The 24219-nt window shown below is 41.6% G+C and overlaps 2 protein-coding genes across 3 annotated transcripts; both read right to left on the reverse strand.

The window, feature by feature from the left end:
* Positions 1–4367: 4367 nt before the first annotated feature.
* Positions 4368–9236, reverse strand: LOC136675796 (protein-lysine 6-oxidase-like). The gene is made up of 7 exons (XM_066652553.1): positions 8666–9236; positions 8460–8568; positions 7080–7217; positions 6452–6608; positions 5614–5709; positions 4819–4934; positions 4368–4518 (listed from the first exon to the last, which is right to left on the reverse strand). The coding sequence occupies exons 1-7, from the start codon at positions 9234–9236 to the stop codon at positions 4512–4514; spliced, it is 1194 nt and encodes a 397-aa protein (XP_066508650.1). The 3' UTR covers positions 4368–4511.
* A 9455-nt stretch (positions 9237–18691) lies between these two features.
* On the reverse strand, positions 18692–21788 carry LOC136675540 (nicotinamide riboside kinase 2-like). Of its 2 annotated transcripts, XM_066652126.1 has the most exons (8): positions 21632–21788; positions 21452–21542; positions 20143–20191; positions 19718–19892; positions 19540–19611; positions 19272–19378; positions 19084–19169; positions 18692–18997 (listed from the first exon to the last, which is right to left on the reverse strand). In XM_066652126.1, the coding sequence occupies exons 1-7, from the start codon at positions 21655–21657 to the stop codon at positions 19087–19089; spliced, it is 603 nt and encodes a 200-aa protein (XP_066508223.1). In that variant the 5' UTR covers positions 21658–21788; the 3' UTR covers positions 18692–18997; positions 19084–19086. The 2 variants fall into 2 exon arrangements, with proteins under 2 accessions (XP_066508223.1, XP_066508224.1); XM_066652127.1 differs by lacking the exon at positions 20143–20191 and having other exon boundaries at positions 21632–21680.
* Between the last annotated feature and the right edge of the window lie 2431 nt (positions 21789–24219).

The raw sequence follows: 24219 nt of genomic DNA on the forward strand, positions 1-24219 counted from the left end.
GAAATTGCTTTTTTTTTTTTGCGAATCATGAACTTAATGTCCTATAAACTCCAGGGACGGAGAACACAGCCTCTCCCAAGTGCTCCTTGAGTCAATATTAGACAAGAATACAGAGACAGACAAGAATGGAGCAAGGAGATTGGGGGGATTTTCCAGACACTTTCGAAAACAGGGAGAAGCTATTCTGGCAGGGTCTTGCTTCCCAGCTGGCCAGGATAAACCTTGCTCTGTTTCTGTGGCTTGGTCATTCGCGCTTTATTTTAACCCAACATTTGGCTCTAGTTCTCCCCTTTTTTTACAACCTCCAAAACTCACATTTTGAGTTGACAAAAGCACATATCACGTTTATGTTATTATAATTTTAAAGATGATACAGATTTTAAAGGCTACTGCTGCATTTTGGTCTTTTGCCCCAGTACATTGTGGTCTTTCTGGAAAATGCTGAGAATCAAACCCCAGTCTGCGTTACAGAGGGAGGGGAGGTTATGTCAACTGACTGCTTGAAATACAGGCGTGTCAAGAGTAGCTCCACCAAATCAAAACGTAATTTACAGATTGATTTCACACTCCACTCCTGATTGAGTTAGTGGGTAATTGGGTTGGGTTTTGATTTCGCTTCCAATACATCGTTTATTCTTCTTCTTTGAAGGTCTAGGCAAAACACACAAAACACAGAATCACTTTCTACAAAACACTACACATTGTTCATAAGTTGTGTGCCAAAATCTTACACTACTAAAATGGGTGTATACTTTATAGTGACAGTATTTTTATACAGTTTGGATACAGCATGAAATACAGCTTGAATGTGAATGTGTGTGTCATTCATTCAGCAGTGGAGGACACACGGCCAGCTGTTTTAATGCCATCCAGCTCAGTCTTCACAGGTCACTGTGAGCAAACACACACAGCCTGAGGTTCTCTTACAGCAGACAGCACACAGCTCCATCTGCCCTCCACATACACATTAAAGCCTATACTGACATATATATCTCTGTGGGATCTTCTTTATAGCTTTATATTTGTATTTAAACTGAAACAGAAGTAGGCCCGTTGAAATTGAAATCAGTGGTACATTTTAAGACCCAGAATACAATATTGTCATGAGACTGGACTGTGTGCTCACATAGATCCAACCCACTGAACCCCAAGGAATTTTGAAATTTGGAAACATGAAAGGAGGAACCCCAAGTGAGGTGGCCTTGCCCTTAAGCATGGGAGTACTTCACACGCTGCAGAACACACGCAACAAAATATGCCTTAATACATTGGCAGTTCAGCTTGTACTCCTCTGTGAGGACTTTATTTTAGAAAACCACAGGAATATTAACATAGTCAGGTACTGACGCTGTATAACAAGTTCTGGATCGCAGTTAGCAAGAACATCTCCCCTGCTTCACAGACAAATTCTGGGGCACATTATATTCTCCTACATCACACATGGTTTTGGGTGATCATGTCTGGCTCCAGTGCAGATCATTCTATTGGTGAATTTCATAGACTCTGAAGTGTCTCAAAACTATCACCAAGTTGTCTCAAGGATCATTAATAAATTGAATTTCCTTGAATTTCCCCTGGGGATCAATAAAGTATCTATCTATCTATCTATCTATCTATCTATCTATCTATCTATCTATCTACCTACATTTGTGATTATTTTATTCATACATACATTTCTTTGAGATAACCTTGGTTATCTTGGATAACGTCTGGTTCCTATAATTACAGCTGTGGACAATTCTCACGTGAGTTTGGGTTTGATCACCAGACTGTTCACCACGTCATTTCAGTGCCATCTTGTATCAGTCTGAGAGACAGATATGTGACTCAGCTTGACGGATTCTTGATTCTCTCATTCATGGGGCTGTTGACTTGGACTGAGTGAAGCTGGGTGCTGTGTGATGGGACGGTGTGCTCAGGAGACTGGTATTTTATTGTGGACCATAAAAATAGGTATGTGCTGAATATTAAAGCCTCCATTCAGTTGGGTTTTTCTCGACCCAACATAGAAACCAGAGGAATGTGCCCTCAACCAGAACTGGAGCCGGAAAACAGGAAACACTTGTTCTTTATCCGTCACCCTGCTGGAGAGAAACTAGCAAAAATATTGGCATCTTCCAGCATAGGAACCAATTAGAAAGCCATTAAAGACTTCAAATGTAGTAAACACCGCACTGTGGTTTCATTGGAGCTAGCAGTCAAACCATGTTCAACACACACACATTTCTCTAACATTGTTCCAGTGTCAGAACAAAAGAAATATTCTCCATCGTCCAATCCAAATGATCTCAGAAGGAAAGAGTTTATCGAGGCCTTGTACAATACGCTACCCAGGGATCCCTCAGATTCTTCACCATTGGCTGTCTGACCCAGGTTTATACATCATTATACAGTATGATTAGCATTATATGTTTCCCTTCCTTACTCATTCACTCTCTCATTTCCTTCCTTTACTCACTCACTCACTCATTCAGTTCCTCCTTCCTCTCTCTCTCCCTGATTCACCCATTCCCCACTTTCTTCCCTTCCTTCACTTCCTCACTCACTCTCTCTCGCACCCATTCACTCACTAACTCAACGACTCACTCCCCAATTGCTTCCCTCACTCACTCACACACTCACTTCTCCCTTTCATCCTCTCAACTCTTTATTTTCTCCCTCACTCACTCATTCTCCAATTACCTCCATCACTTACTTCCTCCCTCCTTCAATGTCTCATTCAGTTCCTTCTTCCCTCCCTTTTTCACTCATTCCGCACTTTCTTCCCTTCCTCACTCACTCACTTACTCAGCTACTCACTACCTCACTCCCTTATTGATTCCCTCATTCCCTCTCTCCCTCCCTCAATCACTCACTCATTCACCAATTACCTCCATATCTCCCTCTCTTCCTCCCTCCACCTCCATCACTCACTTCCTCGGTCCCTCTCTCCCTCCCTCAATCATTCACTCACTTCCTCATTCCCTCTTTCTCTCTCTCTCTCTCCTCTCTCTCTCTCTCTCTCTCCCTAATGTACTCATTCCCCACTCCTTCCTTCCCTCTCTCACTCACTGTTAACAAATGCGAAGTCCACTTTGGGAGGTGTTTTTATGTCTTTTCATCTGCATCCTTTTCTCAGTAACAGCTCCCTGCCGCCTACACGTCCTTTCAGGCCCATAATGTGATGTTGTTCTCTTCTTTCTCAATAGTGAAAGCGTTGAGTGCTGTTCTGAAGGGGATAGTTTCAACTCTCACTTGTTTCTGGAAAAGCTTTACCTGATTTCATTTTAATTACACTGTCCTTAGGCCAGGTCTGATCTAATGTCTGTGGTCAGACTCAGTCTGATCACTAGCAGGGCTTGTACAGACTGCACACACACAGCACTGATGATCAATGGAATTTTGTAACTCCAGAGCCAAGTTTAACTTGATCGTTCATTCAAACAGACAAAACAGAGACTTTTGTATTGAGTGGCTTTGTGATTTAATGCCAGTAGCTTAAGGAAGAAACACAGTTCATATTCAGCCTTGCATTCTTTCCATGTGGTGTTTATTGTGTATCAGGCCAAACAGTCTCAGCCATGGAACGTCTCTGTAATCATGGCACGACTCAAAGGAAGCAGTTGGGACGGTGCGCGTGGGTTCAGATGGGCTTTATGGACAGTTTCTGCATTTTTACACTGGGACAAAAGAAGAGGAAACGAAATATTTTATACGTAATGCTTTGTTTGGTCGGACAGCAGCTAGTGGTCTTCACTGGAATGTCACAAAAGCACCGCTCCAGAAAATTAGACTACACTTTGGTCAGTTCGCCATCCAAACATTCCAGAACTATTTGGACAGTTTGTGAAATGCTGATAAAAACTGAAAGCACAGATGAGTACATTCTTCATAGCTTTTATTAAGTAGAAAGTTTGTCATTTTTTGTAATATGCTAATTCCAGAGATTTATCTCCAATAAGTTGATAATATGACAATAAATACATGCTTTATATTTTCAGTTTCTACTGGCATTTCACACTCTCTCAGCACCATCCCAGCTCTTTTGGAGCTGAAGTTTGTAAAAGTACACGTCTTTGCTTTCTCCTATACTGGATAATAAATAAAAATACATCAATAAGCAACTGGATATACACATATAAAACATACTTGTGACATTAAAATGCAGTTTTAAGTCTTAAATTAAGGTAAATGTACTATAAAAGCGTGATCATTATTCCATTCCAACATTAAACAAAAAAAACAAACAAAAAAATACATACAAACAAAGCCAGTGAAACACACACTTTGCCGCCGTCATTTTAACAAGCTTTCGCTGCTTGTACAAGGGCAGGAAATCCAATTCATCTCAAGAAAAATTACAGTACATTTACTACAACACATCTTTCCAACATTCCAACATCCAGAGAAATTATTTCAAGTTTTGTGTTGAAAATATTTTAGAGCTGGGGATGTAAGAATGTACACACTGTGCTTTGAATCCAAAAACTGATACAAAGAAGAACAAACATGTTCATGTCTTCCAGTTCCCCTCAGTTCCTGTTGAAAGAAGAAAATTTAATCTTTAAAATACATTGCATTTCCAATTCAATTCAAGGACAACCACTTGTACGTAATGACATTTGTGACTGAAAATAGACTGAATGGTGGTCTTTGACTTTTGAGCAGTACCGTAACTAATGTAAGTGTATAGCATGTGGTTACAGTGTGGTACTAAGCTTATTAAGACATATAAGAGGTACAGAATATTAGTTGCCTGTGGAGCAAAAGCGTTAGATATTTGTCTCAACACTAATACAACATTAGAATTTTCTTGTTCAATTAAAACACTGTCCTCACCTGGTTATCCTGCAGTTTCTGGTCTGGACGTGATGACCACTGTAGTAGATCTCACAGCGTACCACATTGTTGGAGAAATCTGACTCAGGAACCAGGAAATCTGGATTAACTGAAACCTACAAATGCGCCAAAAGGAAACAATCATCAAATGTACATTAAAATGACTGGCTCTTAATGAGCTGTTCACGTCACTGCTACACTTACACACACGGAGGTTATACGCCGTAGAGAAGAGTGAATGAAAAGTATGAGATGGAAACAGACGCCCCAGAGAATTAGAATCGCTTCATTGGCCACTGTGTTTGCACACAGGAAGTTGGAGGAATTTGTTCTCTGCATTTAACCCAGTCTGTGCAGTGAAACACACATTTACATGCACTACTGACCACTAGGGGCAGTGAACACACATGGCCAGAGTGGTGGGCAGCCCTAGCCATGTCGCGCGGGGAGCAGTTGGGGGTCACCATGCTCAATGCCAAGTGCTGAATAGAATAGACCTCCTTGCTCTGTGGATCAGTGGAAGTAGGTTCACTATAGCTCCATCCAATACTTCTGGGATGAGTTGGAGTTGCATTTGTGAGGCTCCTTTGGCTGAATGACCTCAAACCCTTACTGATATGTTCTAATATCTACTGTGAAGCCTTCCTAGAAGTGTGGAAGCTGTTATGGCAGCAATTGGGGTTAACTCCCTATTAATATCCTTAATTGCAGAAGTAATACTGGACGACCAGGAGCCCACAGGTTTGGAAATGTGCTGTATGTGCCGCAACTGGAAAGGAATTGCTTTTTTCTCACCTTAAGTATGTAGTTGCCCGGAAGGACATCAGTGATGTCGATCCACTGGCAGTCGATGTTGGCAGCATAGGTGTCATGGCAACCAGGGCTCAACCCCTACAGTCAAAAGATCCTCAGTCAGTATCATGAATCTGCACATGCAGTTGGACTTGTGACGATGTATGACTCTGCATTCATATTAATCAGATTGTCCTGATCAGTAAATGTGCTTCTGCCTCTAAAAATATTACACATAATGATGTGCAATATACAATAAATACACATACAGTAAAAGTACCATCCATTTTTTTTTTTTTTTTTTTTTTTTGCTGAAATACGTTAACTGCCTTGTGATATTATGTTTCCTAATATTACTGTTTTAAACAAAGTTAAAGATGCGCTAGCTAATTTCACAAGAGTGCCTGGCTGTGTTATTGTAGTTCACCAACTAGTCACAAGAGGTCACACTGCCCCAATTCTCAACAATGAACTAATGCATTAATAATGGCGACCTCCAGTGGCCAAGCAGGTGAACTATAACAACAAACCAGAGTGCCGTATTTACCAACAGGTTTTCTCATGCACAGAAGGCAGGTTCTGATACAGTTGCTGAAATACCTCCGTCTTTCTAATCATGTTTTTCATGTTGTACAGTGACATTTTTTTTCAACAATTAAAGTGAAAGGAAATCACATACTGCACCTTTAAGTAGGTTTTAAAACTTTTTTTGCCTGCTACAACAATCGCACTGTAGTGTAAAGCAGTGTTTATTGATTTTCTCTCTCTCTCTCTCTCTCTCTCTCTCTCTCTCTCTCTCTCACTCCCCCCCCCCTCTCTTTGTGTTTGTGTGTGTGTGTACCTGTGTGTGTGCAGTGCAAGCATAGCGGCGGCGGAATCCTGGGTCACAGCCGGTGTCCTCTAGACAGAAACTGGCCTTATGACCCTCTGCTACCTTTTGTCCACTAGTTGCGTCCAACAGGTCATAATTACTGAAGGCATCCATGCTGTGGTAATGTCTGTGGAATGGGAGAGAGAGAGAGAGAGAGAGAGAGAGAGAGAGAGAGAGAGAGAGAGAGAGAGAGAGATTCACTGCATTAAATCACTGCTAACACTTGCCTCCTCTAAGATGTGAAACACCGCCTCTTTTTTTTACTTCTGCAAACATAATGTCATGTGAAACCTCAACACATTTGGAGGGGAACACTACTAAGTGTCAATTCTGTCAGCTGACAAACTCCATTGTGATGAGTAATGGGGAGGACGAAGGAGGGCCTTTTCTCCCTGAGAGAATGAAGCTATGGATGGCTGGGGCATCACAGCTGTGTGTGCTGTGGCTGCACCATAAAGTCGTAGCCAAACAAGAAGGAGTGTCCACACGCTCCTGGGACAGTGTGGCTGTTAAATGGGGATATAGGGCTCACTCTCTGTGAGGAAGAGAGCTTTGTTACAGTCGGGGGAAGCAGCACTTGTTGCAGTTGAATACTCACTGATGGCAGCTGTGCCAGTCCCACTGGTGTCTGGGCTTGATGGGCAGGAAGTCGGAGGTTCCGAGGTTTCTGACCTTCTGTGGGAAGCGCAGGAGAACCCTGTAGTCAATGTCCCTTACTGTAGGTCTATATGCTGACCTTAGAAAGAACACACAACACCACTAAAGAACGGATGGATAGATGGATAGAGGGATGAAAGAGATGGAGAGATACAGTCTAAGACGGTGGATTTTAGCCAATTGTTCTCTGTTACTCACATAAGCATTGTGTTATAGTGAATGTTATGAGTGTGAAAGGACTATAGTAAATGTATTATAACTATGAAGGACTATATTAAGTTTGTTACGCAGTATATAAGTGTGTAAGGATTATAATGAATGTGTTATGTGTAATGACTATAGTGAGTGCATTAGATGTGTGTAATAACTATAGTGATTTTGTTATGAATGTGTAATGACTATAGTGAGTGCATTAGTTGTGCTTAATGACTGTAGTGATTGTGTTATGAGTGTGTACTAACAATAGTGAGTGCATTATGAGTGTGTAAGGACTAGTGAATGTATTACAAGTTTGAAAGAACTATAGTGAATGTGTCATGAATGGTAATACACCAAATTCATTCTTAATGTGCAATGACTATAGTGAATGTGTTAAAGCACTAGTGATTGTGTTATTATGACCATGTATGGACTACAGTGACTGTATTACAATTGTGCAAGACTATAGTGGGTGTGTTATGAGTGTGTACTGACATCAGTGAGTGTGTTTTGAGTGTGTAAGGAATAGTGAAAGTATTACAAATGTGAAAGAACTGTAGTGAATGTGTCATGAATGGTAATATAACAAATTCATTCTTAATGTGCAATGACTATAGTGAATGTGTTAAAGCACTATAGTGAGTGTGTTATTATGACCATGTACAAACTACAGTGACTGTTTTAAAATTGTGCAAGACTATTGTGAGTGTTATGAGTGTGTACTGACAATAATGAGTGGGTTTTGAGTGTGTTTAAGTGCTATAGGGTATGCATTATGCTTGTAAAGAATATAGTATGATCATTATGAATGTGTAATGACTATAATGAATGTGTTAATAGTGTGTAAGGACTATAGTGACTGTATTACAAGTGTTTAAGGACAATAGTGAATGTGTAATGACGTGTTAAAAATGTATAAGGACTACAGTGAATGCGTTATTATGACCGTGTAAGGACTACAGTGACTGTATTAAAAGTGTGCAAGGACTATAGTGAAAGTGTTATGAATGTGTAACGACTATAGTGAGTGTGTTATTAGTGTGTAAGGACTGAGTGTGAGTGTATTGAGCTTCGTTATAACATTCCTTATGTGCTGCGTTATCAGTGACTTATGACTCCTTACCGCGCGAGGCAATTCTCCTCCGCTGCGCAGCGGAGCGCATACATCTGCATGCGCTGCACGTACGATCCTGCCTGAATGGAGTACGGGTCCGGCACGAGATCTGGTAGACCTGCAGAGACAGGGACACGGGGACACGTCAGTGCACGCGCGCTTAAGAGAACCGTAGGCTATCTGACGGTTGAGGGCGCGCGGTTCCCAGCGCTCACCCTGGTGGAAGTATCTGGTGCCGTAACCGGTGGCAGGAGGCGGGCGACGGGAGCGCGGGACTCCTCGTGGCAGCGAGGGCGCGGGATAGGCGTTGTAGAGCACCGTGTTTCTGTGCGTCTTTCTCGGGTTGCGCGGGTCGTCGCTCAGCATGCCATCGACCGTTTCTTCCGGTCTCGGGGCATCGTCGGTTATTGCGAGAAGCCGCTGTCTCCCGGCGTCGTTCTCAACGCGGAGTGCGCTCTGGCTCGCGCTCTCTCTTCCCGCAGAATCTGCCGTGATACCGATGTTTGTGACGTTCGTCCGGCGCGCGCCCGGCGCACCGGCATTCACCAGAACTCGCCGGGCAGAACCGGAGCCAGATGAAACATGGCTGCTCAGGTGCACCTGGGTCTCGGTGCGCGCGCGCAAGGGCGCGTGGTACTCGGAGCCCGTGCTCAGTAAACTGTGCAGCTGGCCGTTATTCTGCCACTGAATACGCTGCGTCCAGCGACCTCCGCGACGCTGACCGGTCACAGAGCGCATGAGACCGTGGAGCGCACAGAGGAGCAGCAGCGCGGAGAGATTCGCCATTTCCACGAGAATAAAAACACAACAGTAAAGCTGATGAAACAGAGGGGGTTTGTCTGTAACTCAGAGCCGCGGATACTGGAGGACATGTGCTGCGCTCAGGAGCTCGGTTTCTTCTCTGGAAGTTGACAGAAAGTGAAGGAGAGAGAAGGAGGAGGAAGAAAAAGGCGGGCGGGGAGCTGGGGGTCGTTTATCAAAACCGAGAGTTTCCGCGCGCACGCACTGCACATACACACTGGCTACAACGCTGGCGCAAAACCCCTCCTCCCTCAAACTTTACGCACTCTTCAGAGCCTCCGTAGAACTCAGGACACTGGGGTTTCAGTTGAATGCAGTTGTTATATACATCCACCAGCCATAACATTATGACCATCTTCTTGTTTCTACCTTCACTGTCCATTCTCTCAGCGCCACTGACCACACAGGAGCACTTACAGTGTGTTGTTTTGCAGAGTTTATTTACCCCCTTTACTCTGTTCTTTAACACCCAGAATCCCCCAAAAAGACTAGAGCCTCTGTTGTTGCTACTTCAGGCTTTGCACTGTAGAAACTATACTATGTAAAGGGCCATCATGGAACAGGTTGGGTCAGAAAGGTTGACCATTATCAGATCTGCAGTGACACTGATGTGGTGGTGGTGTGTTAGTGTGTGTTGTGCTGGTGCGAGTGGATCAGACACAGCAGTGCTGCTTGAGTTTTTAAAGCTCTTGGTGTCACTGCTGAACCCAAGAGTCCACTAAGCCAACAGTGTCAGTGTCACTCAGTCACTCACGCACTCACCCAGTCACTCACACAGTCACTCACATGCTTACAAAGCTATAGATAATTTCACACATTCATCCAGTCATTCACGTGCTCACAGCTGCAGACAATTTCACACACTCACTCAGTCACTCACACACTTCCCCAGTCACTCACACGCTCACAGCTGTAGACAATTTCACACACTCACTCAGTCACTCACACACTCACCCAGTCACTCACACGCTCACAGCTGTAGACAATTTCACACACTCACTCAGTCACTCACATGCTCTCAAAGCTGTAGACAATTTCACACACTCACTCAATCACTCACACACTCACCCAGTCACTCACATGCTCACAAAGCTATAGATAATTTCACACATTTATCCAGTCATTCACGTGCTCACAGCTGCAGAAAATTTCACACACTCATTCAGTCACTCACACACTCACCCAGTCACTCAAATGCTCACAGCTGTAGACAAATTTACACACTCACTCAGTCACTCACGCATTCACCCAGTCACTCACACACTCACAGCTGTAGACAATTTCACACAATCACTCAGTCGCTCACACACTCACCCAGTCACTCACACACTCACAGCTGTAGACAATTTCACACACTCACTCAGTCACTCACCCAGTCACACACACATTCACAGCTATAGACAAATTTACACACTCACTCAGTCACTCACGCATTCACCCAGTCACTCACACACTCACAGCTGTAGACAATTTCACACAATCACTCAGTCACTCACGCACTCACCCAGTCACTCACACACTCACAGCTGTAGACAATTTCACACACTCACTGAATCACTGACACATTCACCCAGTCACTCACACGCTCACAAAGCTATAGACAATTTCACACACTCACACAGTCACTCACCCAGTCACACACACATTCACAGCTATAGACAAATTTACACACTCACTCAGTCACTCACGCATTCACCCAGTCACTCACACACTCACAGCTGTAGACAATTTCACACAATCACTCAGTCACTCACGCACTCACCCAGTCACTCACACACTCACAGCTGTAGACAATTTCACACACTCACTGAATCACTGACACATTCACCCAGTCACTCACACCTCACAAAGCTATAGACAATTTCACACTCATCCAATCATTCACATCCTCACAGCTGCAGACAATTTCACACACTCACCCAGTCACTCACACACTTACCCAGTCACTCACACGCTCACAGCTATAGACAATTTCACACACTCACTCAGTCACTCACGCACTCACCCAGTCACTCACACACTCACTCAGTCACTCACACACTCACCCAGTCACTCAAACGCTCACAGCTGTAGACAATTTCACACACTCACCCAGTCACTCACACACTTACCCAGTCACTCACACGCTCACAGCTGTAGACAATTTCACACACTCACTCAGTCACTCACGCACTCACCCAGTCACTCACACACTCACTCAGTCACTCACACACTCACCCAGTCACTCAAACGCTCACAGCTGTAGACAATTTCACACACTCACTCAGTCACTCACCCAGTCACTCACACATTCACAGCTATAGACAAATTTACACACTCACTCAGTCACTCACGCATTCACCCAGTCACTCACACACTCACAGCTGTAGACAATTTCACACACTCAGTCACTCACACACTCACCCAGTCACTCACACACTCACAGTTGTAGACAATTTCACACACTCAGTCACTCACCCAGTCACTCACACAGCTGCTTCCCCTACCAAGCTATGGTTTTATATTGTGGGAGGAAACCAGAGCACCCAGAGGAAACCCACACAGACACAGGGAGCACACCCCACACCATTCACAGACAGTGACCTCTAGGACCCTGGTGCTGACGGGCAGTGACACTACCTTCAGCACCACTGTGCCACACATAGCTAGAGTTTTGTAGTTTGAATGAAAGTTATAGTATAAACGGTTAGTGCACCATAATAAAGTTCACAAACAGACAAACTGGAACACAGCCAGTCTACTGACAGGGAATATACGGTAATATTGCAGTTATTTCAACTGACATCTCCACACACACAAAATAAAACTGAAGCCTGAATCCATGATCCATGATTTTATTCAAGATCATATCATATTAATCGTAATAAATTTCAATAATAAATTAGGTTAAATTATTAAATTAATTAAATTATAAAATGTAGTTATTTGTTAATTTATTTTTAATGCTGTTATGTGTAACATTTATGTAACTTTCTGAACTGAAATGTGCTTCATCTCCATAATGTTGAGGCAGTGTTGCACTTAAACATATGAAAACCAAAAAAAAAGAGAAAGCTTTTAAAACAAATAAAAACGATGGCTTAAATATCAGTAAAAATTATAGATTAGAAGAAGCCTCGTCTATTGCCATGAGCAGAAGTTTCGTGTACACAGTGAGTTTAACGGTGCTTAGCACTCATATTGTTTTAGTACTGGGAGAGTACTTGACACCCTGCCTGAGACTTATCACGCTCCATTTTAGTAGCTTTTTAAGTGTTTTTACTATCTTTTATATTATAAATTCTTCTTCTGTAAATATTCTGTATTGCTCTGTAAAGCACACGGAATTGCCATTGTGTACGAAAGATGCTCTATAAATAAACTTGCCTTGCCTTGCCTAGAAAATTGTGCAATATTTCAGATTTGAACTACAGGGGGTCCTCGACTTATGACGTTGATCCGTTCCTACGTCGCGTCGTAAACCGATTTTCGGTGTAAGTCGGAACATACGTACATACTGTACGTGAATAACATACTGTAAGCACTTATCCTATCCTAACACCGTCCTCCTCGGTCCCGAGCCGCGTAACCGTGTATTCTTCCGCCGCGCCGCGCACACCACACACGAAGTTCACGTTACGACGTTTACGACGTAAAACCACTTACGTCGAAACAAGGCTTTATACAGTAAACGGGAGATGTGTCGTAACCACAAAACATCGTAACTCGGGACTGACGTAACCCGATGACCTCCTGTATATTGCAGGTAAAAAAATGAAATAATGCAGATACACTCTCGCCCACAAGATGGCGCTGTAAGGCAAGTTATTGAGCACTTCGCGTACTGAGAACTCTCTTTGCAGCAGTAAGTTTTCAGGGAAGCTCCTGGAGCCACTCTTCTGGGAAGTTTTACACTAGATGTTGGAACGGTTCTGTAAAGAATGTATTGCACCCATAAAACAGCGATGAAATTAGGTATTGATTTTAAATTATTAATTTATTTGATCAGATGCCTTTAACAACCCTTTCAACGCTCACAGCTCAATAATGAGCCACTGGGCCATTTACTGGTTTGCCGATCTGACCGGTCCTGCTTTAGAGTGAGGTTTGGGTCCCACAATTAATAAATAAACACAGTGATAATTCATACAGAAATGTGGAAATACAGAAAGAAATGTATGTGGAAATAAATTATGAAATTATTAATGATAAAATGTTTTTATAAATATAAAATGATAAAAAATGTTTGTGGGTTCGATTCCCGCTCCAGGTCACTGTCTGTGAGGAGTGTGGTGTGTTCTCCCCGTGTCAGCGTGGGTTTCCTCCGGGTGACTGTCTGTGAGGAGTGTGGTGTGTTCTCCCTGTGTCTGCGTGGGTTTCCTCCGGGTGCTCCGGTTTCCACCCACAGTCCAAAAACACACGTTGGTAGGTGGATTGGCGACTCAAAAGTGTCCGTAGGTGTGAGTGTGTGAGTGAATGTGTATGTGTGTGTCTGTGTTGCCCTGTGAAGGACTGGCGCCCCCTTCAGGGTGTATTCCCGCCTTGCGCCCAATGATTCCAGGTAGGGTCTGTACCCAACGTGACCCTGAACTGGATAAGCGCTTACAGATAATGAATGGATGGATGGATGAATGAATGAATGAATGAATGAATGAATGAATTATATACATGGGCATTTATTTATTAAAACACTAAAGCTAACCCAGTAAACAAGGAACGTTCAAAATAGGTCTAAAAGTAGTATGTCCGTCAAGGACATATTTTAAACGTAAATGGACGTCCAAAATCCATCTTAATAAGTTAGTTAAGTGGTGACCAATCGATAACGTCAATGGACGTCCAAAATACGTCTAATAGTCGTCTTTTCAATGTCTGTGTTTGGACGTGTTTGCCTTTTCAACTTTCATTTTCAACCTTAAGAGAACGTTAATTAGACGACAGTCATTGCGTTATTTCAACGTTGAATCAACGGCTAAATGTTTACTGGGAACTTTGATGCTCCAAAGCCTGGAACCACCCTATGGAGCGTAAACCAGCGACTAAAAAGGTATTTAATTCATAATCTAATGTGATTTGATACATTTGTTGATGTATACTTATTCCTTTGGGGTAAGGTTGGACATAACAGCCTTCTAGGTGTACTTGAATATGTCTTTTTTAAAGTCTTCTATAGCTTTTATTTTAAAGCAAACTCCCGGTGTGACTGACCTCAAAATGTCCAGGACGCACAGTGTGTCACATGGGCTTTTTAAATGCCTCGGGTGTCCTTATATGTCAGGAATACCACCGTGAGGGGGATGTACAGGGGGAAATGACCTGGTTAGACTTACAAGCCAAATAGGGCAAGAGCAGAGTAAGCATACGGGGCTGTAAAATGAAGCTGGAACCTGATAGTTTCCCAGAATAAACCATAGAGCGCCTCCTCCTCTCGGCTGTATAAGAGCTCCCAGTCCGTGGGAAACGTTTGGCTCAAGACACCTTCACCAGGACTTTAACATACAGTTTAGACGCCAGTAAGTATAACACATTCTATTGAGTGTTTGATTGTGAATATAAGAGTAAAAGCAAATCACAGACAAAGGGGTTAGTTGCCTCAACGTTTGTATTCATAAAATGTCATAAAAAAGGACTGTAACAAGATGTTGGAGACAAAAATAAATGATCACAATGTCTTGACCTTGTCGGTCCATGCTCCTAAAACCACTTTACTCTAATGTTAAATAAAAACTGTTTAAACAATTGTTCCCCTCTCGACGTCGAGCTAACGTTTTTCTACACTTTGGAATTATTTCATTTTATGAATCTAGGTATGAATCCAGAGAGGCTCTGAGCTTTGCGATTTAAACGAAGATGGTCTTTATTGGTTTGAGCTCAAGAAATCCCAAAAGTGGAATAAACCTACCCTCTTTTTTGTTTTTACACCTGAAGCCACGTAGAGAGAAAGAGAAACACTATCCTTCAAGGAGTTTCCATCTAAATGGTAGCGACCTAAAGGGGCTGGTGCTCAACTTTGATGTCAGGTGAGAGATAAAGCTGGATTCTTCCCCGAAAGAAGAGCTTTCAATAGCGGTAATGCCGTGACTTCTTTTCACACCCGTATTCAGACAAGGATCGCTTGGATTGTACAGTAGGACCTGAGCTCTCGGAGAAATATGTATCTGGATTGGCGCAAACGCTCAACTTCGAGGACTATGATTGGCTGCTCATAAGCAGTTCAAATATGGACCAATTGACACGCAGGAGGTGGGGCTTACCGGAATACGGGTGGGAAAGAAATAATGCGTTTAAACGTTTCCATTACGTTTTAAAGTCTTCATGAAAGCAAACCGTAACATTTCACTTTTCGGCTTCTCAGTGAAATACGACCTGAGCTTTATGATATGTGAAAGCGTTCTAGAGGACAAGTACTTTTACATCAGAGCTTTTCAGTTAAGAAAGTGATTAATAAATTAATCGCTGCCACACATTTGCAAGATCTCGATGACTGGTGTCTGAAACGTCTTAAATACTCAGTTTGGTTGATATTTGAAGGCAATGTTGATCCTTCACCACCTTACATTTCCTATACTCATTTCCTCATAAAACAGTCAGCAGCACTTTTCCAAAGAAAAAGACAAAACAAGTGACCTCACAAACCCAGCTAATTTTATTTATAGTTGCATATTAATTTTGGACTTGAAATAATCATGGATTTTTCACTAATATCTCCAAAAATTGGGAATTATGGTGATGTAATTTGTGTTCAGTTACCTTCATGTCAACGTGCTGCCTTTAGGGCACAAACTTGCGTAGGGCACTAACAGGACATCACAGAGAGGAGTTTGGTGTGTTCTCTTGGTTTCTAAATGCTTTTCTTTCCTCAGCTCAACAGCACATGTTGGTAGGTTGATTGGCTATGCAAAATTGCCCACAAGTTTGAATATCTGGGTAAGTGTGTGATTCCACTGTGATGGACTGGTGCCCTGTCCTGCCTTGCGCCCAGTGATTTCAAGTAGGCTGTGACCCACTGTGATAAAGTGGTTACAGATAATGAATGGAAGAATAAATAATTTGTAGCTCAGCATACTTACTAAAAATATTATGAGTAGGTATGGTGTCCCATGATAGCACATGGGCAGAGCCATAAGAGTGTCACGTTATTACCATAAATATCAGGGATTGGCACATTTTCTGATAGCGTTTGCTCTTTGAGGGGCAACATGTGCACGTGACTAGGTTCCCTCGTGTTCTCAAGTAATTAACATAAATGTGTGACCCAAATTCCACAGGAAATCCTGAAACAGGTCCCAGAACAGGACATTTAATTTGTTTTGATATACCTTGAAATGTCCGTAGACTTCCTCTTCTCTGTTTGGAACACTATACTCTGCCTATATTTAAATAGCATGTTTGTGGACACAATATTATCCAACATTTCTAAAGGGTATCAATAAGTAGCTGTCCCCGTTTGTGGTAGTACCAGCCTCTAATCGTCTGGGAAGCCTTTATAGCAGATACTGAAGCTTTTCTGTGAGGATTCAATGGAATTCAGGCAACAAATTATGAGTGAGGTCATGTTTTAATTTGTTTTGGATCACAAACATCTCTCTAATTCATTCTAAAGTTGAATAAGTTGACTAGTGCTCCTCCACTGCAGAGAACACAGTTTCACTGCTACACAACATGATGCTAACCCACTGTTAGCTTTGAGCAGTTTAGCATGTCTTGGGGTTAGCTGAGACATATGATTGCAGTTCCTTTTCTGTCCTGTTGGCAGCTCTTTAAATGAAGGAGTCACAGTGTAATAAGCAAGGTTGTAGCAGAATTAGAATTATACACAAGAAGAATATCAACATTAGTGACGAGACTCAAGCAGGCGTATATCTGATCACATTACACAAACATAAGCAGGTTACTGCTGCTAAAATCCGGTCAAGACTCTACATGCCCACTGTGCAATACTATTAATAGTCTCTGAAAAAAATTTTCAATGGGGCAGGGCCCATTTTGGGACTCGCACAGAAGCAGTCATGTGACAAATGCAGCAAATTTTCCCTCACATTTTCAGCTGTGCATATTTGCGCTCCTGCTGTTGTCCATCTATTTCAGTTATGAGGGTTTGTGTCAAGTCTTTGACTCATAGCAAGAACCTTCAACAGATTCAGAGGAGCACTAACCACAAAGTCCACACCACAACTTCCACTATGTAGAAATAGAGCACTAATATGGAACTATCTGAAAAGGGCTCTAAGGAGCAATGCCATTAGGTGATTTTAATTAGTTTGTTTAGGTGTTTTTTTTTATTATTATTATTAAATCTGGGTATTAGCAACTGTATAACAAACTTTATATTATCTGAAGACAACAAATATACATTAAAGTATTATTTATATCATCTACATTAGGTAAAAGGTTTGATACGAGTAAAAAGGTATTTCCATTCTGGCACATCATTCTGAACTATGATGCTGACATAAGTCTGCTGTTCACCTTTCCCTGAGGCCCTGGTCAGGGGTGATGATGGGGGAGTTTGCGTAAGGTCGGTGGGTTACTGTGTGTGAGAGGGCAAAGATATTTCAAGACCCCATTCTGACTGGCCTCCCTTGACGCAGCTGGCTTAAAATATCTCACTGCCACCCACTCCCATCTGCCTGGGAGTAGGCACTCTAGCACTTCTGACCAAGCACTAAAAGATAAGACCCTTTTCCCTTATCTTAAGCGGGTGGCATGAAGTAGTCAGAGCAACGGTTTTCAGCGTGGTATTTCACAAGTCATTGGGTTTATTGATGTGTATTAAATACACTTTGTTTTATTTAAAATAACTTATTTGTATTTAAAATGATCAGTGGTACAATGCATCAAGGATGTTAGACTTTAAAGGTTCTATTAATATTATTTAATGTAAAAGGACTGACCTATTGCTTGTGTTTATATCTTGTGAATTAGTCATAACTTGTTTCACTGTTACTTTGTTTCCACATGATTGCTAACCACAGTCACCTGACTCAAGTAAATGAAAGGTCAATGCCTCAGCAGTAAACAATAGTACAGCGTGTTCTGTAGACGTACCAGTGGGAACGCACTTCATGTTTTTCACGTATTTCATGCGTTGTTCAGTTTCATGTTTGTTGTGCATTGTTCCTCTCAGCAACGGCATGACCCACATTTATCAAGAAAGCCTTTGGGTGATTCTTTTTGAGAACGTATCAGCATGTAGTCTATTAGTCTAATCAGCAAGAGTTGAGGACATTCCAATAGGGTTTTCCTCTCAGCATTTGCAATGGGACAGGCTTGACTTCAGTAATCAAGTTTTACTGAGGTATTTTATTGTTTTTTGTGAACTAGCCCTCAACACAGCTTACTATTACTCATTTGTCAGTGCCTTCTTTTCTTTAAACATAAATAATCTTATATATGTATAAGGTTATATCCCACCACTGAATTGAATGATGTGTTTGTGCAATTTGTGCACATTTCAACAATAAAAACACAACACAGAGTTGATTTCAATGTCTTTCAATGAGGATAAGTCTTTTGTTTCAGCACAATTAAATAATCTGACAATGTCATTAGCCACCACGCTATACTCAGCTCTACTCCATTTTCATATACAAAAGAAAAGCAACATACAGTTAGGCAATATAAAATGTCAGGCTTCAGCCACTGGTTCAAAATAAGTTATTTTTTTTCTGGTATATTTACATAATCCATTCCATGGCAGAAGGTGCTATGACTTAAAGTACTATTTACAGTTTTATACACAGGCATCTTCAGGAGAGTCGGACACGCTGGAAAACAAAAGGAGAGAAAAATCAGTCAAAGAACTGATGCTATAAAGTTCACAAAATAATGCTGGATTGAATGAGATCTTTACCTATTAACTATTCAACAAGGAGTTCTGGATGTCCTCGTAAACCTGGTTGTAGATGTCCTCCTTCGATTTCATGCCGTCCAGATATTCTATGAGTACAAACATTGGTTACAGGAGATTGTTTGAAATACTTACACTTTTCCCTATAAAATATTTAGATTTCTTCACAAAATTAACAATGAGCAACTTACGAATAATTCTGCAGTTGTCCTCCATCTCTTTCCTGTGTTTCAAGTACATGGGCCACACATGGCCATCAAACAGACCAGGAGGGTCTGGAACAGTGTAAGTTCTTGTACTATGGGAGACAAAAGGGAGAGATTAGTATATACACCAAAGCCACTTACATTTGGTAAAGTCACTGGGCGTTTGCCTTATTCTTAGAGCATTAGAGAAATCCTGTTCAAAACATAGTCTAGGGCTTAAACTCTCTGTCCAACACTGCAAGTGAATTCTTACCTTCTCCTCCTTTTGCACTCCTGATATGGAATGGTGACATAATAGCACTTGTCAAGGATCTCAATCAGAGGTCTGCAAGAAAAGAATACGTATTTTGTTTTAAAGCAGTTCTAGGGTACTCTGTTTGCCAAGAATCATATGCATAATGGTAAACATAAGTGAACAAATCCAAACCTACTGGTAATTATAGAGCAGAAAGCCCTCAACAAGTAGTATGTGGATTTGTCTCTCTGGATCAGAACCATCAGTCAGGGGTGACAGGGTCACACCATGAGAACGAGCAAATTTCACCGGGTTCTCAATCCAGCCTTTTACGGTATTCACCATGGCTTCCATGTCCAGAGCTGTGATCACTGCACAAGGGCAACAGAGAAAAAAAAAACATGTCTCACCAACCAGGATAATGGCCCTCAATATATTAGATATGATTGACTTTTTCCTTTTGTATATTTTTTTGGTCTTATTGTGTTTTTTTTTTTTTTTTTTTTAGGTTTTAGGTCCAAAATTGAAGAAATTGCATTGGCAATAAACATCAAAATTGTCATGGAAAGATGAGTAATACATTACTGTTGTTTTTTTCCTACAGCCGAAAGCCACTCTTACCATCCCACTGTTTAAAGCCGTCCTCCCCGACCTCTATTTGATCTTGGGGCTGCAATAACAGTGACCAATAAAACATTGCTGCAGATCACTCACGCAGTGCTGATCCCACCTGGACATATAATGCCAAGCCCTCAGGCTAAATATGGCTGTTTTCTTCAGTCATCAGCCGTAGGGATTCAAGTTTGATGTATTGAACCTCAATTAAGCACTTAACAGGTGCCAAATGGATTCTTAAAAGTGGAGTGATGCTGATTTACTAGTTCTTCAGGTTATAACTGAACAATGTCCTTATTTTTCAAACCATGGTTCAGTAACTCGCTGGTAGATTAAATGGAGTCACTGATGATATAGTGTGATATACGCTGGTAAGGAATGAAAAAAAGGACTTTTAGAAACCAGTATCCAGTTTGGCTGTGCTGCTGTGGTGTGGCTATTGTAACCGAGTAAAGGGATCAATAAATGGATGGCCATTAAAATACACTTAGTGAAATTATATTTAAGAAACACAAACGAACGTCAGCTACCTCCAAGTCCCTGTTGCTTCAGAGGTCAGTCAGAGGTAGCTAAACATTCATTTCATGTCTCTTTTGAGGTTGGCTGTCCAGGAGAACACCAGCATAGGAGTGTAAGAACCACATGCCATGGACAACATGGACAACACACCCACAAACACAATAAAATAAGCTTTATATGATAGAAGACTATTTAATTTCTGCTGTGTGATACCAGGACTGAGGTGCCATTGTGTGTCCCAATAACTTTACATTTCCTGTATGAATATTTCAGATAATAAACCATTCATAGAAATGTATCTACAGCATTTTAACTGTATTGGCCTTCACAGTTTGAGAAATAATCATTACATTTATTTAAGAAGCTTGTTTTTTTTGCATTCTTAATATTTCTTCTTCGAAACACACATTCCTACGTATTAATATTCTTCTTCAAACTCTACATTTTAGAGAGTAACTGAATTATTTTAAAACTGAAAAATATCATTAGAACCTTCTCATGCCATTAGCATGGTTGCTAGTTGGAGGTTTTGTTTATTAACACGCTATAACTCATTTTAATGTGGTTACATTAGAATGATCTTAGTTCTAAATTATGCAAAGCTGTGAATTAAAGTTTATGGAGGCTAAAGTTAAAGGCTAATGGCACCACAATGGTGGAATCACTCTATATCACTCATATTATCCTTGCATTATTTACAGTACCATTACCTTAATGAGGCTTTAAAACTAAGCTGAGCTCATACTGCAGTGCCAAAAGAGTGAAAGGGAAATTGAAGGTAGTATAATCTCAATACCTTGAAAAAGTCATCTTGATGTACCACACAGCAGTTTGGCAGGATCTTCTCAAGTCTTTTTGTCAAAGTGGTTTTCCCACCGTTGGTCACTCTGAAAGCAGTCAAGTAAATTAGGAATCAATATTAAAATTGAACATATAATAAAAAAAGGTATTAAAATATAACCTCACTAAAACTTACCCTCCGATTCCAATGATGAACTTCATTTTCTTTCTCTTGGTCTTTTGCGAAGCTAGAGTTGGTACAAAGTTTATCCCTACACTTGCACTAATAAAAGAAACGCTTAGGAATGCTTGCTGTCTCTCCTTCTCCTCCTCTTCTTCTCCTCCACTCTTGTCCTCCTTACTATTTCATTCATGGCCCTGACTTTCCTGTATATATAGAGCGAGTCCTCATCGGTGTGCGCATGTGTAGCTCTCACCAATAAGGGCGCCTTTCCCTATAACCAATCATGGTCAGCTGCACATCGGCGGTGGCCAATCACAGCACAGCAAGCGCACGCGCGCCTAGAGGCCACTTCTGCACCTGTCGCCCCTCGTCCGTCGTCACGTGGCGGGGGGAGGGCGAGGGCGAAACAGACACACAGTGCTCTTAACGCTGTTTAACAGCGGAAATATATATAAAAAAAGTTTCATGGCAGATCCCACGTAGTCCAGCAGCTACTGTACTACGTGTTTGCTTTTTGCTGAGGTAAAGTCACATGACTGATTAAAAGTGGAAAGAGAGATAAGGGCAGAGGAGTCCTGTTCTATAAATGATTCCATATCACTTTCCCCTAATGACATATTTATAATTATAATAGCGCCCACGAGTGCCCGTATGACCTAAAAAACCTGGAGACAGGGTAGCTCCGCTTCTTTTGAAGTGAGATGAGATTATGATTATTATTTTCAATGCCCAAATGGAACGTTTTTAGGTTTAATTGAGCTGTGTTCCGGTGGTCCTAGAAAGGGGGGCGTGGACAACTGCTTGTCAGTGGCATAACGTCCTAAAGAAAGTTTGTTTAATGTGACTCATACCAGGTTGAAAATAAATTATAGGAAATTATCTATCTCTATATAGATATATATTTACATATAATATATATCTGTCTATATATTAAAAGATCATTTATAACATTATACATACATAACATTATGACAACTTCCTAGCTTCTACACTCATTGATTGAACACTTTCACCCTATACTTCAATATAGAGAGAGTTTCATTCTCACACTGATGTGGTGCTAGTATGTGCTGGTATGAGTGGATCAGACACATAAGGCGCAGCAGGTAGTGTCGCAGTCACACAGCTCCAGGGACCTGGAGGTTGTGGGTTCGATTCCCGCTCCGGGTGACTGTCTGTGTGTTCTCCCCGTGTCCGCGTGGGTTTCCTCCGGGTGCTCCGGTTTCCTCCCACAGTCCAAAAACACAGGTGGTTGCAGGTGGATTGGCGACTCAAAAGTGTCCGTAGGTGTGAGTGTGTGAATGTGTGTGTCTGTGTTGCCCTGTGAAGGACTGGCGCCCCCTCCAGGGTGTATTCCCGCCTTGCGCCCAATGATTCCATGTGATTCCAGGCTCTGGACCCACCGAGACCCTGAATTGGATAAGCGGTTACAGATAATGAATGAATGAATGAGTGTCCCTGCTGGACTGAGAACCAATGATGAAGGACTAGAGGATGATCAACACAAACTGTGCAGCAACAGATGAGCTGTCTCTGATGTTACATCTACAAGGTGGACCAACAATGTAGCAGTCTCTAATAGAGTGGCCTGTGAGTGGGCACAGTGTTTAAAAACCAAGCAGCACTGCCATGTCTGATCCACTCATAACAACACAAAACACACACATCGTGTCAGTGCCACTTCAACCCTAAGAATGAGTGCTTTGTTATTCGTTCTGGTTTTTAAATGTATAGGATTGTCATACACTCTAGATGAGCAGATAAACATTGTGTGGTGTTTTCTGATGTCATGTAATAAGGCGACCTGTTGTCCTTTAAAAGGGCTGAGGCTAGAAGCACCTGTCCAGGTGTTTTGAAAAGACAACATCCTGGCAAATACCAACCACAAAGAAATAAGGCCATGAAGAAAATCATTAAATTACACTGGCATGTCTTTATTAACCATGGGTTACAGGCTCCAGATGGGATGAACCCTGACCATACAACACAAAGCTCAGTTTTAAATGGGTCTTGGCCACATGCATTTGGTGCTTGTCCTTGGTTTGGGAACGAGCCCAATGTGTAACTGCTCTACACTGTGTTTCTGTATCACTTTACTGTGACTGAAGTCAGGCTTCTGTCACTTTTCCAACAATCTACATGAGGTCATTTAACCACAATATCAACAAACACAAAGACTAGTATCTGCCAGTTTGAGAAGAAAGCCTTTTCTTTAGTCTGTATTAGAGTTATATCATTAATAACTCTGACCTTCTGCCATTTTAGTTCAGGGGTGGAAACTGCTCTCTTGTTTGAAATGCTAGAGCTGATATTATTAGTTGTGTAGACTGCTGTGAAAGTGTATATATGTCCATTCTATTAAAAAAAGCAGCAGAGTTCAATGCACAGGGCACATGTTTAACCCTTAAACCAACTACAGACATACTGTCTCAACAAGCACTATTCAGGAACTTCTTTTTATCACTCTTTATCAGTTCTAAAGCTACAGTATTAGCTTTGTTGTTATGATAATAGAATAATATATGTGTGGGGACATATTCAGGACCATGCACTTTAACACCTTAATCTATAGAGTTATCATTTTATTAATAATCTTAAAT

Source organism: Hoplias malabaricus, chromosome X1 (genome assembly GCF_029633855.1).
Source record: "Hoplias malabaricus isolate fHopMal1 chromosome X1, fHopMal1.hap1, whole genome shotgun sequence".
NCBI classification, from domain to species: Eukaryota; Metazoa; Chordata; class Actinopteri; order Characiformes; family Erythrinidae; genus Hoplias; species Hoplias malabaricus.

What these genes read in the sequence shown, in the direction of transcription:
- LOC136675796 (XM_066652553.1), bottom strand. Translation starts at nt 9,236, where the DNA reads ATGGCGAATCTCTCCGCGCTGCTGCTCCTCTGTGCGCTCCACGGTCTC. An exon ending in CACCAGATACTTCCACCAGG is followed by an intron (nt 8,569 to 8,665) that starts GTGAGCGCTGGG and finishes CTGTCTCTGCAG; the next exon opens with GTCTACCAGATCTCGTGCCG. An exon ending in GACTGGCACAGCTGCCATCA is followed by an intron (nt 6,609 to 7,079) that starts GTGAGTATTCAA and finishes CCCATTCCACAG; the next exon opens with ACATTACCACAGCATGGATG.
- LOC136675540 (XM_066652126.1), bottom strand. Translation starts at nt 21,657, where the DNA reads ATGAAGTTCATCATTGGAATCGGAGG. An exon ending in TTTCTGCTCTATAATTACCA is followed by an intron (nt 19,612 to 19,717) that starts GTAGGTTTGGAT and finishes CTTTTCTTGCAG; the next exon opens with ACCTCTGATTGAGATCCTTG. An exon ending in GGACAACTGCAGAATTATTC is followed by an intron (nt 19,170 to 19,271) that starts GTAAGTTGCTCA and finishes TTGTACTCATAG; the next exon opens with AATATCTGGACGGCATGAAA.